General features: G+C 43.4%; 2 protein-coding genes across 2 annotated transcripts in view; one reads left to right on the plus strand and one right to left on the minus strand.

Annotated features, from left to right (window-relative positions):
• The window catches only part of THADA (THADA armadillo repeat containing), a 480,068-nt gene extending 478,703 nt beyond the window's left edge, over positions 1–1,365 (minus strand). Inside the window, exon 1 of the mRNA XM_069954790.1 lies at positions 1,303–1,365. The gene's annotated coding sequence lies outside the window, so the exon portion shown is untranslated. The remainder of the gene's footprint in view (positions 1–1,302) is intronic.
• The window catches only part of PLEKHH2 (pleckstrin homology, MyTH4 and FERM domain containing H2), a 116,027-nt gene continuing 97,628 nt past the window's right edge, over positions 63–18,461 (plus strand). Inside the window, exons 1-2 of the mRNA XM_069954796.1 lie at positions 63–174; positions 9,810–9,939. Of these exons, the coding sequence (XP_069810897.1) occupies positions 9,817–9,939 (123 nt within the window). The 5' untranslated portion in view covers positions 63–174; positions 9,810–9,816. The remainder of the gene's footprint in view (positions 175–9,809; positions 9,940–18,461) is intronic.

Consider the following 18,461-nt stretch of genomic DNA (forward strand, 5'->3'; position numbering starts at 1 on the left):
CAGGGCTTTCCATTAAAATGTGAATCACTGGGCTCCTTCTGGTTCCCCTGCCTCCTCCTTGCTGTGCTGCCTGATCTCACTGGACACTTTCTTTAGTGCCGGATTCTCAGGATACGGATTTATTTCTGGACACTGGAGTTTGGTCGCTGCGTCCCGTGTGAAGCTCGCTCCCAGGTAGACGACTTTTAAATATTACTTGGCGTTTGCTAAGTGGGACCAGGTTCACGTGGGGAAAATGACACTTGTGTGACGTATCCCACATGTACTGCTTAGTAGTATATCGTCTTCCATAGAGCAGCCAGTACCTGCATAACCCTCAGGGATTCTGCGCAGGTAGCGATGGACGTGATCTCTGCTTTGAGGGTATAAACACACACACCGTATACGCAGCGTATTTACTGCTGCGATACGCAACAAATACGCAGCACGTGATTGGCTGCACCTTGTGTATAGTCAATGCAGCACTTACAGCAGGTGAGACTGGCAGCAGTGGAATTTTGAAATTTATTATACCTTCAAATCTTATATAATAATTATAATAAAAAAGAATAATAATGAAAATAGTAATAATACAAATTTTTCTTCTTATAATGTTATTATAACTGTTATTAAATGTATGTTTTATGTAATATCATTTTGTAAATATTATTTTAGTACTATTATTATTTTCATTTTATTCATTTTGTATTATTATTATTTAAATAATAATGAGCAAATAAACAGTATTTTGACCTGAATTTCAAATGAATCTGACCTCAGATTATAATTAATATTGATCTATAATTATTGTAATTATAGGGAAATTGTCAGGGTTATTTTCTGCCGGATATTCTTAAAGGGATACTCCAATTTTTCTTTCAAATCAACTGGTGTTAGAAAGTGCCAGAGATTTGTAATTTACTTCTAATAAAAAATCTCAAGTCTTCCAGTACTTATCAACTGCTGTATGTACTGCAGGAAGTAATGTTTTCTTTCCAGTCTGCAGAGCAGGAGAGGTTTTCTATGGAGATTTGTTACTGCTTTGGACAGTTCCTGACATGGACAGAGGTGGCAGCAGAGAGCACTGTGTCAGACTGGAAAGAACACACCACTTCCTGCAGGACATACAGCAGCTGATAAGTACTGGAAGATTAGACTAGAGATTTTTTTTCATGTGAAAGGAAAAAAAAAAATCACTGGGCTACTAGGTCTAAACTGAAGCATTATGTGAAATAAAATTTCTGATGGGGGAAAATATTTTCTAGTAAAAAGTGAATAGATTAAAAGTTATATAGTTATATATAGAGCTATATAATGTCTTACCGTGTCTGCATACTTCTGCGCTAGTAATTTACAGGTGGTGGGATATAGGCAGGAGGGGTGGAGAGGGGAACATACTCATTTTAACTTCAATCTCCAGGAAGTACTGGCAGTTGGTCTCCATTGAGCCTTCATGCACGGTGATTGTGGAAAAGTTTGTGCACTGTTGTATGGCAGTTCAGAGAGGAAACCAGGAACTGATCAGATCTATGGGGGAGTGGAACAGTACAGTGATGTAAGTTACTTTACTAAAAACAGCACGTTGTCACATGATCAGTACTACCAGACTTCATCAGATTGTTTATGACAAGATCACATGATATCACATGATCAGCTGTCACGATCGGCAGGTGAAGACAAGACACTCGACAGTGGGCCCTAAATCTGACCCCACCCACTGTCACCTGCCTACTTGCCTCAGTCGACCCTAGGCGGTCGCGGACAACCACGAAGACAATCCCTATGCTGTATACGTGCAGAACATAAAACGCAGACAGACAGACAAACAAAATGCGGAGAGTCAACTAGCCGAGTCAGGAACCAAACGAGCAACGCAGTACAAAATCAGAACCGAGCGGAGAGTCAGGGGACAGGCAAAAGGTCAGAATCCAGGCAAGACAAAATGGAAAAGGATAGGACAGAATACAAGGGACTGGGGAGCTGGGATCAGAAACAACTAATAGCCAGCGATTAGAGGCTGACACTGAAAACACTTTATACTGGATCAGGAGCCCGGACCAAAGACTGATTGGTCCGGCCTCCTGAATCCAGACACATAGCAGCTGGTGCGCTGCAGGCTGAGTGGCAGAGAGATCCGTCACTCAGCCTGAGCTCAACAGCACTCAGCTGCTTGGCCGGGTGACGTACACTAACGCGAGACCCGCGGCTTCCCTGGTTACTAGGGACGCCGTCGGGTCTCCGTGACGTCACCCGGCTCGGCCGAGGAGGGCGGCGCTGCGCTCCAGCCGGACCAGACGACGCTGGAGCGCGGTCAGGTAAGTTACTGACATCAGCACTACCAGGCTTCATCATTTCATCAGCATTACCTTCATCAAATTGTTTATGACAAGATCACATGATATCACACGATGAAGCCCTGTAATGCCGATCACATGATGAAGCCCGGTAATGCCGATCACACGATGAAGCCCGGTAATGCCGATCACACGATGAAGCCTGGTAATGCCGATCACACGATGAAGCCTGGAAATGCCGATCACACGATGAAGCCTGGTAATGCCGATCACACGATGAAGCCTGGAAATGCCGAGCACACGATGAAGCCTGGTAATGCCGATCACACGATGAAGCCTGGTAATGCCGATCACGCGATGAAGCCCGGTAATGCCGATCACGCGATGAAGCCCGGTAATGCCGAGCACACGATGAAGCCTGGTAATGCCGAGCACACGATGAAGCCTGGTAATGCCGAGCACACGATGAAGCCTGGTAATGCCGAGCACACGATGAAGCCTGGTAATGCCGAGCACACGATGAAGCCTGGTAATGCTGATGGCAAAGCAAAACTGCAAATGTGTAAACATGACTTTACAGCAACATTTTACCAGTGCAGCCAACTGCAATGTAACAGCAATTCTACGTGTGTGGTTTCACCCTAAAGACCCTGGAGAGGTTTGCATGATATGTTGACTAGATGCAATTGTTTCTAACTATCCACTATAAGCAGGACTACTGTACATGTGTGTTAGGGTTTTCTGCACTTATAATTCACTTAGAGCAAGCAGAGATCTTGAAAATGTTAAGGAATTAAAACTGGTTCAGAGGTTTTCACCAGTAGTTCACTTAGTGTTGTGCCAGTCTGACCTAGGTTACTGTACTGTCTACACTCACACAGAATCAGTAACCAAATACATTAATATGTAACATAGGGCTATAATGACGACTTGTTACACCTTTGTTGTAGACATGCTTGGCTGACGCTGCTGCATTCATGTTCCCCCAATGGTGGCAACACCTCTCCGAGACCTTATTGTAACCAACTAAAGAGAGGTCACATAACATTAAAAACTAGCATGACTGTATCTTGTACATTATGAACAGATTGATGTGTTACATGACTGGTAACTAGTGCTGAGCTGAGAGGCCCAACTGTTCGGGTTCGGCAATGGTCTCCAAACTGAACTCTCGGCATTTGCCTCTCCGCCGCTGCAGAAGTTGGATGCAGCTCTAGATGTGGTGCGCGTCTGTTTGTTGTACAGTACTCTACCAGTGATGGTATTGTCGTGATGCCAGTGCTCGTCCAGCACACAGGTGGAAAGTTGGTACCTGTTTTGTGTATGGCCGGTTTGTACTGTTCCCCAATGGTCGGTGACCTGCCGGGCTGTGATGAGTCCTGAGTGGAAAATGACCCACCCGGACTATTGGTACCACCACCCACAGGAAGGGGAAAATGACCCAAGCTGTGTGGCAGATGTGTGTAGGTGCCTGGTGTAATTATGACTGAGTCTCTTGGAATACAGAATACTTTGACAGTAAATCTTGATACAGACTTGGGTTCACTGCATCTGGGCTGTGAAGAATGCATGCAAGGAGAGAAAGAAAGTGATATGTTAGACAGAGCATCTCCATTGAACATATAGTATAGAAGGAGCAGTAACCCTTTGGTAACTACAGCTGTGCAACAAATAAGAGCTTACATATGAAATACTGACATCTTGTGGTGAAATTATAAAATGCTGCCTTCATCACCACTTAATTTTGAGCCTTTTGCGACACCCGTGGTGGGACACCTCATAAAGGGTCCTGAAAAACATGGATAAACCCTATGACTTATGGCTGTATCCATGTTTTCCAGGATACAGGGATTATTCGTGTGGGGTAAATTAATTGTGCTATGTAAAGAAATAAGGATGGTCCGAACCTGCCGAGGTTCAGGTTCGTATGAACCCAAACGCTCGGCATCAAATTCCCGCTTTCTGGCCGCTCCGTGCAGCGGGTGGATACAGCGGGAGGACCGCCTGGAAATCTAGGATACAGCCTATGGCTATGGCTGTATCCCAGTTTTCCAGGCGGTCCTCCGCATGTATCCACCCTCTCCACGGAGCGGGCAGACAGCGGGAATCATTGCCAAGAGTTCGGGTTCGTACGAACCCGAACCTCGGCAGGTTCGGACCATCCCTATAAAGAAACATAGAAGATTGTCAGCAGAAAAAGCCCTTTCTTATTATCTTAGGATAGATATATGTTTATCCCAGAAAGGTTTCATTCAGTTATTGTAGAATTGCCTACCACGTCTGCTGGAAGCTTGTTCTAAGCATCTACTACTAATATTTTCTCACATTGCTTCTGATGTTTACCCCAACTACCTTCTGACTGTGTCCCTTGTTTTTTAGTTCAGTTTTTTTCTTTTAAATAAATACACTTCTTGAACCTTATTTAGCCCTTTAATTTAAAGGATCATGTCCTCCTTTTCCAGACTAAACAGATTCAAATGGCACTGCAAGCGTTTGTTTACTTCTGTAGAAGGCCGCAAATTGGGCCATCTAAAATGATCTTTAAGGGAATCTGTCAGTACCCTGGCCCTACCCGAGGTGCTGACAATGTGACAATGTGCTGTAGTTGGTAGTCCCCAAGTAAGCATGTTGCCTTTTGGTAATTTGCCCGAGGAGTGGGTTATGAACAATTCTGGTTCTCCAACTGTAACAAAGAGTCAAAGAGGAGTTGTGCCTCAGCATTTGTGCCGCACTCTAGCACACCTCACCACTCCTCCTCCCTCCTTTTTATGAATAATCAATGCTCAGCATTTTGCTTGCTCAGCTGTCAGTCAGTATCAGTACCGACACTGATCTTCAATCAGATATAGATGAATCTCTTAGCCTGTGTTGAAACTGTGGTCTAGGGGTAAAACACCTGCCAAGAGACTAACTAACAATTCTTTCTTTGGTTCAAATCCTCTGATGGAAATGAAGCATAGTATTTTCATTTTATTTTAATAATCAGATTTTTTTTTTTTTTTTAAACTAAACTAATTTAGAATTGATAGGGAATTCTTTGCACTTTTAAAAATAATACAATAATGAGAAAAAAAGAAAATAATAAATAACTATATTTTATTTCCATCATTGGAATCAAACCAAAGAAAGAACTGTTGCTGATCGCTAGACAGGTGATTTACCCCCTAGACCACAGCTCCAACACAGGCTCAGAGGTTCAACTATATCTGATTGCAGATCGGTCCTCTGTTGGCAGATACTGACTGAGGCTGGGTTCACACTACGTATATTTCAGTCAGTATTGTGGTCCTCATATTGCAACCAAAACCAGGAGTGGATTGAAAACACAGAAAGGATCTGTTCACACAATGTTGAAATTGAGTGGATGTCCGCCATTTAATGGCAAATATTTGCTGTTATTTTAAAACAACGGCTGTTATATTGAAATAATGGCAGTTATTTACTGTTATATGGCGGCCATCCACTCAATTTCAACATTGTGTGAACAGATCCTTTCTGTGTTTTTAATCCACTCCTGGTTTTGGTTGCAATATGAGGACCACAATACTGACTGAAATATACGTAGTATGAACCCAGCCTGAAAGCTAAGCAAGCAGGAGGGCAGGCAGCATCTATTATATATGAGGAAGAGAGAGAAGGAAGCAGTGGTAAGGTGTGCCAGAGTGTGGCACAAATGCTGGGCCACAACTCCTCTTTGACTCTTCATTACAGTGGGAGATTGTGTATAATCCCCTGCACGGACAAATTGTCTTATGGCTGCATCCAACTTCTTCAGCCACTGGTAATCAAATGCCACATGCTCGAATTTGAACAAACCCGAGCATGCTCGAGGTTCACTACATGATACAGATAGTATATACTATACAGCCCTAAAGTCCTTCTTTCATAACAGCAAAATTACTAAGTGTTCTGCCTTGAAACAAAGTTCATACGTCCTTGAATTGAAAAACAACTGAATAAAATAGCAGCAGTGAACAACGGCCACCAAATACTTAATGGGACAAGGGGAATTACGTTTTTCTTAGTGGATCTGTGACTAATCTGCCGGCAGCTGTTCTCTCACTCCAGGTTCATTTTCTCATCTCCTCTAATTCACCATAAATCTGCAGCAGAATCCTATGTTGTAACAACACCTGGCAGCGGCGAGGATCTCCCAGACCGTCGTCTAATGGAAAATAATGAGCAGCAGCTCTCCCTTTTACAAGCCTTGACCGCAATGAAACAGCAGATTAAACAAGCTGTATACATTTTTCCCCTAACTCTACGACCAGATCCAGCGCCTTTGTTTATTATGAAGAATGTGACCCGTGGTGGCTGTTCTGGACTCTTGGCTTTTATACATATGGACATGTTGTTGTTGGATTGCACATATGTTTGCCTGAAGGGTAATGTAGGCATCTTATATTCAGAAAGTTGTCATTAAAGGGAAACTCCAGCCATCCCATTAAAAAAGAAAATGCACAAAAAGCATATAGGTGCACTCGTCGACCTCCCCATTGATTGTTTGACACCTTTCTCACTAGTCTATGCTGCTCCTAGCCCTGTACTCAAATTTTTACAAATAATACCAGATTTACATCAAGGCACCCAGACGGGAAACTACATCTCCCAGCATGCATTGCTTCTTACATCCAACTGGAGGGTTCCCAACCCTGTCTTGTAGACTGCTTCAGTCTGCTTCTGCTTTGCACAATAAACATAGTATCTATCTATCTATCTATCTACATTGATAAATTAGAGAGAGATAAACCATCAGTGTCTCCTTTCCCCTATACTACTCGGGAGAGGCTGTCATTTCCCCGCCCTTAGCCCGGTGATCACTGTGTGATGTCAGTGGTGGGTGGGGTTACAGATCAGGTGTTACAGCTTGCCTGGCAACAGGAGAGACAGAGATCATGTGACCACTGTCTCAGAGGAAGGGGGAGGACAGAGGAGTGGAGACAGAGTGGACCAGTGAGGACTTTCAGCAGCTTTAGGATGTGCTGAAGACAAACAGCTTAATTCATATAATAGAAACCTATTAGACACAAGCTTACAAAAAAGGTGGGGCTTTGAAGAGGGTTAAATCTTTCTTAGGGTATAAACACACACACCGTATACACAGCATATTTACTGCTGCGATACGCAGCAAATACTCAGCAGATTAGATGTAAATAACTGAACATAGCATCAAATCTTCACCATCACATCTGCTGCGTATTTGCTGCGTATACGGTGTGTGGGTTTATACCCTTAACCAGAGTTCCCCCTTAAGACTGCATTCATGTAAATGTTAATGTGAGAGTCATAAACATTTAAAAGGAATCTGTCACCTTGAAAAAGATGTCCAGTCTATAGGCATCATGTTATAGAGCAGGAGGAACTGACTGATATATAACTTTATAGGAAAAGATTCAGTAACTTTATCATTTTATGATTGACTTCACTGCTCATATTGGGCTTAAGAGTCCAGGGGGCGGTCTCATTTAGTGATTGGCAGCCTTCCCTGTAAAAGCATACATACAGAGATGGCTGTCAGACCACCCACTAAACTTTTAAGACTACAGTAAGCCGATATTTACATAAATGGATGACATGTTATACATATTAGACTGAATTAATGTGTATGAAGAGGTCCTGACTCCACCAGTGATTTTCAACATGCCTGATCTTTTAATCCTTTTGTCCTCATGGGAGATAAGCCACTACCTGAGGTGTTTGGAAGCAGTATATAGTATACTAAATAAGTAGGCCCTCTCAAAATAGAGGAGAGGGTAGTTGAATTCTAACTCTTGATTAAAGGGATTCTCCAGCGCTACAAAACATAACCACTTTCTTCCAGAGACAGCACCGCTCTTGTCTCCAGTTTGGGTGCAGGTTTTGTAACTCAGTTCCAATGAAGTGAATGAGGCTTAATTGCAAACCACACCTGAAGTGGAGACTAGAGTGGTGCTGTCTCTGGAAGAAAGTGGTTATGTTTTGTAGCGCTGGATAACCCCTATAACGTCTACCATTGGAGGAGAGTCAGGAGGCCCCCATACACATTACGTAGTCAGCTGTTCACACCAAAATTGGCATATATCTAATATTGGAGCGTATACCTGTATGGATGAGGCGTTGTATGGCGCTATTATTTGGGCACTGAGTGGCATTGTTATCTGGGTATTGTAGAAGTGTTACTTGTTTGTGAGTAATAAAAATAGCCAAAAAATCCTAGAAGTTAGAGTTACTAAATAGCATAGCGACCCAACACTACATGGCAAACCATATCAAGTGCATTTGTGTGATGTGTTACAGAGCCCCTATTCATAAGGAAATACTCTGACAATACACAAATAGGGATCCACAGCCTTAGGTTCCATATTTCAAAGGGAAAGAATCCATAAATGTCGTTTCGGCTAACATCTGAGGCCGGCTAATGTTCTGTTACTTGGTCACACTTCTCTCATGTCAAATCTCATTAGTTCCAAGTGGGTAGCGCAGATTTCTTCACATTTCGTTATTTCATGGGACGAGGGCAGCAGATCGTTGCTGTATCAGTCGTTTGTCTTTCAACATGTTTGAAAGACAAACGACGCAACGATCAGCTGACTTGAACTATGTCGGCTGATCGTTGCTGTCAATTCCAGGGGACGATTATCTTCCGAATACAGCCGATAATCGTTCCGTGGAATAGGGCCTTCAGGGTCATTTTACATTGCTCCATATGGTGCTGTACAAGGATGTGAGTGGGTTTACCCTAAAAAGGGCTTAAAAGGGGAGTTAAGCAAAAAAAAAAAAAATCTTTCAAATCAACTGGTGGCAGAAATATGTAATTGTAATTTACTCCTATAAAAAAAAAAAAAAAAATCTCAAGTCTTCCAGTACTTATCAGCTGCTGTATGTCCTACAGTCCAGTCTGGAGTGCAGGAGAGGTTTTCTATGGGGTTTTGCTACAGTTCAGGACAGTTCCTGACATTGACAGATGTGGCAGCAGAGAGCGCTGTGTCAGACTGGAAAGAACACCACTTCCTGTAGGACATACAGCAGCTGATAAGTACTGGCATACATTGATTACATACATAGAAAGTACAGTTTACTTGAAGGCAATTGTGTGTGTGTGTGGGGGGGGGGGGGGTTAATGGGACGAACTATCAATTGTGCAATCACTCACTCCTATGATGGTTGGCAGCACATCATGGTCATTTGGGCCAACAACCATGTATAGAAGATTCTTCAGAGTAGCCATCCACATTTATTAGACTCTGTCGGAGCTCCTTTATTACCCACGTTACGGTGTGGTCCTCATAGACACCTTGTTAGCAGCTGTTCACACCACTGATTTAGTATATTGTTTGCTTTCTTAAGAAGACATTGTTTTCTTGCCATATTCTTACGTTTTCCTTCCAGCTGTCTTAGACTAATCCTCATGATAGCATCGGTAATAAGTAACAGGATCGGACTGGGTCTCACAGATGGCTTATTGTAGCGGATCCACTGCAGGAAGTAGTGGAGGGAGCGCAGACTATGTCACAGAGTGACCACTCATGCTGTTTATGTGTTCTACTCTTTTTTTAGAGCAAGCATGGCAGAGCAACTGGAATGTGATGGAGCCATAGACTGGGAAGAGCGCTGTATAGCCCTGGAATCGCAACTGATGAAGTTCCGTACTCAGGCGAACAGAATCCGGGAATTACTGGCAGAGAAGGTAACCTGACATCATTTACCTTCTGCACCATTTAAAGGAACAGGAGCGTGAAACTAACGCTGAGTGATGGACTGTCCCCGTGATGCCAACTGATAGCTCACGGGGAGCAACACTCTTCATGGAATTTTAGCTATTTGGAAAGAAAAAAATAATAGGAATTGACATTTCCGAGGCATCTGTCCGCAAGAATAAATGTTATCAATGGGACCCTGATCCATTAAAGGGGTACTCCGGAGAAGAAAGTTGGTTTTAAAGCAATTAGTGTCAGAAAGTTACACAGATTTTAAAAATCTCAAGGCTTCCAGTACTTATCAGCTGCTGTATGTCCGGCAGAAAGTGGTGTATTCTTTCCAGTGCTCTCTGCCGCCACCTCTGTCCATGTCAGGAACTGTCCAGAGCAGGAGAGGATTTTTATTATGAGGATTTGCTACTGCTGTGGACAGTTCCTGATATGGACAGAGGTGGCAGCAGAGAGCACTGTGTCAGAAGTCGTTTATAAATCTATAATTTTCAGCAGTTGTTTTAAAAACATATTTTTTTTCCCCTCCGGAGTCCTCCTTCATAATGATTGGGCTTGATGGATTTCAGCTGCCCAATCCTTTCGTATTTAGGGAGATAAGTGTTGCCAGAACCTTCTAGAGGTGGTTTACATCCCCTCTTGCCATTCAAAAAATGCTGAACCAAGCATTAAAGGGGTTGTTCACCAAAAAATTTTTTCTTTCAAATCAACTGGTGTCAGAAAGTGCCAGAGATTTGTAATTTACCCAGTCTTCCAGTACTTATCAGCTGCTGCGTGTTCAGCAGAAGGTGGTGTTCTTTCCAAAGTGACACAGTGCTCTCTGCTGCCACCTCTGTCCATGTCAGGAACTGTCCAGAGCAGCAGCAAATCCCCATTAAAAACCTCTCCTGCTCTCCAGACTGGAAAGTACACACAACTTCCTACAGGACATACAGCAGCTGATAAGTACTGGAAGGCTTGAGATATTTTAATAGAAGTAAATTTCAAATCTCTCTCACTTTCTGTCAACAGTTAAAAAATTTAAAGATTTTTTATTTTTTTGTGAACTACCCCTTTAGGCCATGTTCACACATTGTGAAACACCGTCCGTTCTGTGATCCGGCTAGGTCACAAAATGGCCGGTGTTACGGAAGATCATGCCGGCCAGTACTGCAGTTCTGACTGGATGATCTTCATTTCTGATTAATTGGGATGCGGGCACATCAGTGTGGTCAACAACTATTAAAGGTGTATGGGCAACTTTTGATGACCACAATGGCACCAGGGTAACACAATCATTGGGATGCAGATGGGTTTTAAAGGTAGAAGTGGACCTAAGAAAGGCTACACTAGGGGCCACATACTCATAGGGGGACTACACTAGGGGCCACATACTCATAGGGGGACTACACTAGGGGCCATATACTCATAGGGGGACTACACTAGGGGCCATATACTCATAGGCGGACTACACTAGGGGCCATATACTCATAGGGGGACTACACTAGGGGCCATATACTCATAGGGGAACTACACTAGGGGCCATATACTCATAGGGGGACTACACTAGGGGCCATATACTCATAGGGGGACTACACTAGGGGCCATATACTCATAGGGGGACTACACTAGGGGCCATATACTCATAGGGGGACTACACTAGGGGCCATATACTCATAGGGGAACTACACTAGGGGCCATATACTCATAGGGGGACTACACTAGAGGCCATATACTCATAGGGGGACTACACTAGAGGCCATATACTCATAGGGGGACTACACTAGAGGCCATATACTCATAGGGGAGCTACACTAGTGGCCATATACTCATAGGGGAGCTACACTAGGGGCCATATACTCATAGGGGAGCTACACTAGTGGCCATATACTCATAGGGGAGCTACACTAGAGGCCATATACTCATAGGGGGACTACACTGGGGGCCGTATACTGACAGGGGGACTACACTGGGGGCCATATACTCACTGGCAGAAATCTACTAAGAGGAGACTATACTGGGGGCCATCTAAAGGGTGGAGTGTGGCTGTTGGTTTTACTGTCGCCACATGAAGGCAGACCACGTGACTGCTGTGGGGCCCATGTGGCAGTGTGTGCATCGGTGGTGGGGCCCACACAGGATTTATGGGACCCAATACAGTTTCTTGCTATGAGGCCCCTGAGGGTGATAGCTATAATTAAGAATAATTAACCACCGGGTCACACCCATCAATTGTGGGTTGACAGATCCAATTATCATTTCTTGTTTGTGTTTAGTTTTTATGAGGCCCCTGAATCTAAGCCATGTAAATCTAAACCTTGTTTCACAACTACAATTCCCATCATACCTGGAAAGCAAAATCTAAAGCTTAAGCTGTTCAGGCATGATGGGAATTGTAGTTCTGCAACAGCTGGAGGACCGCCAGTTTGACCACTCGAGCTCTAAACTGTGTTATAAACTTTCAGTACTTGTATCCACGTGGGTGTGAATTTTGCAGCTATGGAGTCACAAGGGATCATCTCCTGCAGAGGGTGGATCAAAAACAGTCACTGATCCTGGATTTCATGTGGGTTAATAGAATGTAAATGAGGGGTTTCCAGATGTCAAAGAATTGGATTCCAGCACTAACCCAATCTATTCCTGAAAAAGAAAGTAACATTTCTAGGAACAGATGGAGTGTTTTATGTTCTCACTGCATCCACATTAATAGTAATGTTTAGTAGTATAGGGGGAGATTTATCACACATGGTGTAAAGTGAAACTGGCTCAGTTGCCCCTAGCAACCAATCAGATTCCACCTTTTATTTTCCAATGAGTGTGAGGAATGAAAGGTGGAATCTGATTGGTTGCTAGGGGCACCTGAGCCAGTCTGACTTTACACCATGTTTGATAAATCTCCCCATAGTATATATTCAATCATTTTTTGTAATTCTGTCCCCTTTTGGGGGTATTTGGTCTCTGGTTTGCACCTCACTTTTTAAGCTGGTAAGATACCCATCAGAAATTTTTTGAGGGGGCAACAAATTCTTTATATCCTATTGTTAAAAATATATTTCACTGTAGGAAACTGCTGGGATGAATTCTTAGGCTGTGTTTTTTTGGTCACCACATATGGCCGAAACCACGCAGTCACCAATGTTATGTTATTTTGCTGGGACTTATCAACAACGTGTTTTGGGGACCAATGGGGGGGCTGATGAAGAAACACCTTGCACTTTTTAATAAACAATGCTCTGGCTGCACTCTACTTCCTGGGTCCTGTAGTCCAATCCCGTACATTAGTGGATGAACTTTACTGTAGAAATGAGCTCTAGAAAGATCACTGAGCATGCGCAGGGTTTGCAGGGAGCTGCGGGAGGGGCTCCTGGGCAACCTTTAGATTGTCTGGGTGGCCCATAGGAGGTAGCGGTGGACTGCTGCTGCCAACCCTATTACACGGAGTGACGGCCAGCAGACCATCACTATTGTTCTATTTTTTTTCAACATGTTGAAAGACAAGGATCAGCTGACATTGTGCATTACAAAATACGGCCGACAACCACTTTGTGTAATAGGGCCTTAAGGGCGCTGTCTACGTGTGCCCTCCATTCCTCACAAGATACTCCTGATGGTGGAGATAGGCTTTCCCAGAGAACACGCCAAGTTGTTACCTCTTGAGACAAAAGGGACACGTCCTTCCAAAATTGGAAGGAGACACTGTTATAGGTTAGCGATGGTGTTAGCCATGTGAGGGGGTAACTATGGGACCTGATGGAAGAAGCCAGTAGGATGGACTCCATCTTGTAAATATTTATCATGAAACCCATCAGGGTGTCTACTTTTTCTCATTTTGTAGAAACTTTTCTGGAAGTTTCTCCGGGTTATAGTCAGTAAACAATGCCGTGTCTATGACTGCACTATACGGGGGCTCTTTATGCATCAACCTTTTTCAAGCATTTTGCCTGTTTATGGAAATGTTTTTGCTTTACATCAGACAAAGCTTACATTTTATACTGAAATTACCCAGCGTGATACTGTCATACTTCATGCTGTGTTTCCATATAGTTATTTTGAACATTTGGATGAATCAACCTCTTTCAGGGCCCGTATTATATAAACTCGAAACAAGATCCATAGCTATATGCATGATATTATGCACGGTAAAAATAGCTATTTATGGATTTTTATGGCAAAAGAAAAAAAGTTGTACTTAACATACTTTAAACACTCCAGAAGGAGTGAAGTGCCCAGCAACAAAACAATCTATAATTATACTGGGTATACAGTGGGGGACATCTACTAAAGGGGGACTATACTGGGGGCCATATACTAATAGGGGGACTTCACTGGGGGGGGGGGCATCTACTGACTGGGGCCATCTACTAAAGGGAGCCTATACTGGGTGCTATATACTGATGGGAGGACTACACTGGGGTTCATATACTGGTAGGGGGACTTCACTGGGGGGGGGGGCGCATCTACTGACTGGGGCCATCTACTAAAGGGAGACAATACTGGGAGCCATATACTGATGGGAGGACTACACTGGGGGCCATATACTGATAGGGGGACTTCACGGGAGGGGGGGGCATCTACTTACTGGGGCCGTCTACTAAAGGGAGACTATACTGGGAGCCATATACTGATGGGCGGACTACACTGAGGGCCATATACTGATAGGGGGACTTCACTGGGGGGCCATTTACTGACTGGGGGATATCTACTGACTGGGGGCCATGTAAAAAAAGGGAGACTATACTGGGGGCCATTTGCTAAAGGGGACTACACTGGGGGCTATATACTGAGTGGGCATCCTCTACTAAAGGGGATCTACACAGGGGGCCATCTTCTAAAGTATAAAAGATAAGGGGAGGTTTCTATCTATCTCTAAATGGGCCAGTAAATGGGGGAATACTGATATTTGTACAGTGGATGTTGGTTTAATATAGGGTTATTAGGTGTCATAGGTGTAGACACCGAGATGCCATCCTTTGTTAAAACTTTAAGCCATAGTTGCATATCGGACCAACGTGTTTCGCACAAGTGCACTTCATCGTGGTCTAAAGAGTGGTAACAGGCAAGAAGTTCAAAAGCAAACAACATCGAATAAAATCAGGACACATAATAGGCATGATAGTCATAATACAAATATTAGTCACACGATAGTCTTTTGGTAACAACTGAGAATGTGCGCCTTTAACCCTTTAGATGCTAAAGAAAGTTTTATTATAGGACAGCATCCCGGAGTGCAGGATTTCTCATGTTTTTGCTTTGTACTTCTCATATACCAGGCGGCTAGTCCCCGCCATAGTCCATGCATTCTCCTAAGAAGTTGTTTGCTATCAACAATTCTTAAGGTGAGCGCACAACTTAATTTTCCATTTATTACCGATCCTATGAAGAGGTGTTAAAGGGGTTATCACAGGACTAAGGGGGAGATGTATCAATAGCCGGCTTTTTTTGAAAATTTACCAAGGATAAAGGGTTCTTCCACTCAAATATATATAATAATATAATATGTTGCTGCCCATGGTGAGACTATTAATTTCTTCCATACTTGTTATTATCTATTCAGTCTCCTTCCCCCAGGTTCCGATCTGCTGCTTTCTGTTGTGTGTGAGCCTTTCTCTCTGTCTCCGCCTCCTCCCCCTCCCTTCTGAGACAGCTGATGTAAACAAGTCCCTGGCAGGCTGTATCTGCAACTCTGTGGCTTCTTTGTAACGTTTACTGCTTAAGGTTCCGTTCACACGGAGCAAAACTGGCGGAATTCGGCGACGGAGAATCCTGACTGCCTCCCTGTCATATTGACAGTCTATGGGAGGATCGCGGGATTCTGCCAGTTTTGATCCATGTGAACGGAGCCTAATGTTTAGTAAAGCTGATCCTAAACATTAACGGCATATCGTATTAACTCCATAATTTCCATGCTCTTCCACGGTTCACACTTCTGAATATTCTTATGTATTTTGTTAACCCTTGCCTGCCTATTCTTGACATGCTGTGGATTAGCTATATCCAAATCCTTGCACTCTAATGATATTACATGTAGATGAGGTCTTCTTCCTCTGTTACGGGAAGCCAGTTGGTTCCTCCATACAATGAAGGTCATACTTGGGTGGACATAATAACTTCCTTACAGAGAAACTATAACATGATGTCATTGGTATTCCAGTTGTGTAGAGGGGATAAAAATATAATATGGCAGGTCAAATGTTAATCTCATACACAATCCATTGCTTCCGGCCTCTAGCAGACAGCAGCCTTTCTCTCCTTAAAGAGTCCTGCGTATTGTGTCACAGTACATGTAATATATACTTTCTTTCATGAGCTGTATGGACCTGTATGTCTTGGTCCCAATTCTTTGTCCAGCCGCAGGTCTGAGGACTCAAACTGATTGCTGTCCATGTGGGCCAGGATTTGTATATGTAATCTGTATTATGGGAGTGTGAACGCATCTATGTGGAAGTTGAGGAGTCGGAGAAGACCACTCCACAATGGGGTTGTGGCACAGCAAGGAAGAGACAGACTCAGGCAAAGTTTGTTTTCTTCAACTTTAAAGGAAACCTGTCACCGGGGACACGGGCACAGAGCCTGCCCGCCCCCCCCCCGGTGCATCCCCCCCCCCGGTGCAGCCCCCGGATACTTACCCTTTCCGGCGAGTCCCGCTCCTGAAGCCGGTCCCTGAACGAAGATATCAGCGCCCGAAGCCGTGCGCGCACTGTATGCAAATTACCTAAGATGAGTCTGATGCCCATAGAGAATGAATGGAGCCGTCATTCTCTATGGGCATCGGACTCATCTCTGCAGCGCACGCACGCCTTCGGGCACTGATATCTTCTTCCTGGGACCCACTCCAGGAGCGGGACTCTCCAGAAAGGGTAAGTATCCGGGGGCTGCAACAGGGGGGTCTGCGGGCTCTGTGCCTGCGTCGGCGGTGACAGGTTCCGTTTAATTTCACTGGAAGCAGTAACGTGTCAGACAGTTATAGATTTGTAATTTATTTTGATTTCCCAGTACTTATCAGCTGCTGTACGTCCTGCAGGAAGTGGTATATTCTTTCCAGTCTTACACAGTGTTCTCTGCTGCCACCTCTGTCCATGTCAGGAACTGTCCAGAGCAGGAGAGGTTTTCTATGGGGATTTGCTACTGCTCTGGACAGTTCCTGACATGGACAGAGGTGGCAACAAAGAGCACTGTGTCAGACTGGAAAGACTGCAGGACACGCAGCAGATGATAAGTAGTGGAAGACTTGAGATTTTTAAGTAGAAGTAAATTACAAATCTATATAACTTTCTGACACCGGTTGATTTGAAAGAGCTTCTTCTTCCCTTCAAATCTAATGGAATGCATGACGGAGAGTCCAAGTGGAGCCTCTGACTGTAGTATGAATGGAACAATATGCAGCATAGCTTGGCGGAAGTAAAGGGATGGATAGTATTGCTACATATATATATATATATATATATATATATATATATATATATATATGAATATATATGAAGAACCTGTGTTTTGTAGTTTTGTAGAAGAAATTTTGTCAAATTTTCCAGTTTTTGGCCCAAATTCTTTTTGTTTTTGCATTGGCCATTGTTATATCTGTAGTGTCCTGTTATCATAGTGACTGTAAGTATTTCTTTGCCGCCCATGATAGAATATTTATCTTCCAAAAATTGCTAAAAATATTTCCAGAAATGTCCTTCTTTTTCTAGTTTGCGTTGCAGTTGGTTCCCCTCCAAGGTCTCGCCCGCGCACACTGCGGAGAGTAAATAGGGTTTTGCACTCTGTGAATGGAAAATAAAGCCATTTTCGCTGTTATTTTTAGCCTGATGTATATTTTTCCACCACCGGTGGCGAATATCAGCTGACCGGGGACATGTTTGTGTTAGGATCCATCGGAGGCGTACCTTTTGTTACTATCTTGTCATAACAGCTGATCTGTCAGCGGGCAGACCATCTATATTTATTGGTGCTGGGTTTGTTTTGGAGTGGCGGGGGAGTCGGCACATGACTTCCAATGAAAGATACTTTGTTACAGGGGGAGTTTGGACACGTACTGTCTGAGAGCGGAATTTCAAGACTCATAGGGGGAAATTGGCCAAGTTTGCCACATGGATCAGTTTTCTAAAGGAATATTATTCCAGATCTGCAGTTTTTTCTCGTCATCCTTCATAGCGGCAGCAGAAAAAAATGTGGTTTTATTGACTCTACTGTTCTCATGATATTTTCTTGGTTTGATTGCAAATTGAACGTCTTTGTTTCCAAACTTGTATCCAGTGGTTAGAGGAAAAACAAAAATTAAAGGGGTTATCCAGCGAAAATCTTTTTCTTTCAAATCAACTGGTTTCAGTGAGTTGTATAGATATTTATATTTGTTGGATAGAAATTTATTTTTTATTTACTTTTATTTACTTTATTTTGTGTTTATTTACTTTATTTTTTTATTTATTTACTTTATTTAAAAATCGCAAGTCTTCCAGTACTTATCAACTGATGTATGTGTTGCAGGAAGCGGTGTATTCTTTCTAGTCTAACACAGCGCTCTCTG

Source organism: Dendropsophus ebraccatus, chromosome 15 (genome assembly GCF_027789765.1).
Source record: "Dendropsophus ebraccatus isolate aDenEbr1 chromosome 15, aDenEbr1.pat, whole genome shotgun sequence".
In the NCBI taxonomy this organism is placed as follows: domain Eukaryota; kingdom Metazoa; phylum Chordata; class Amphibia; order Anura; family Hylidae; genus Dendropsophus; species Dendropsophus ebraccatus.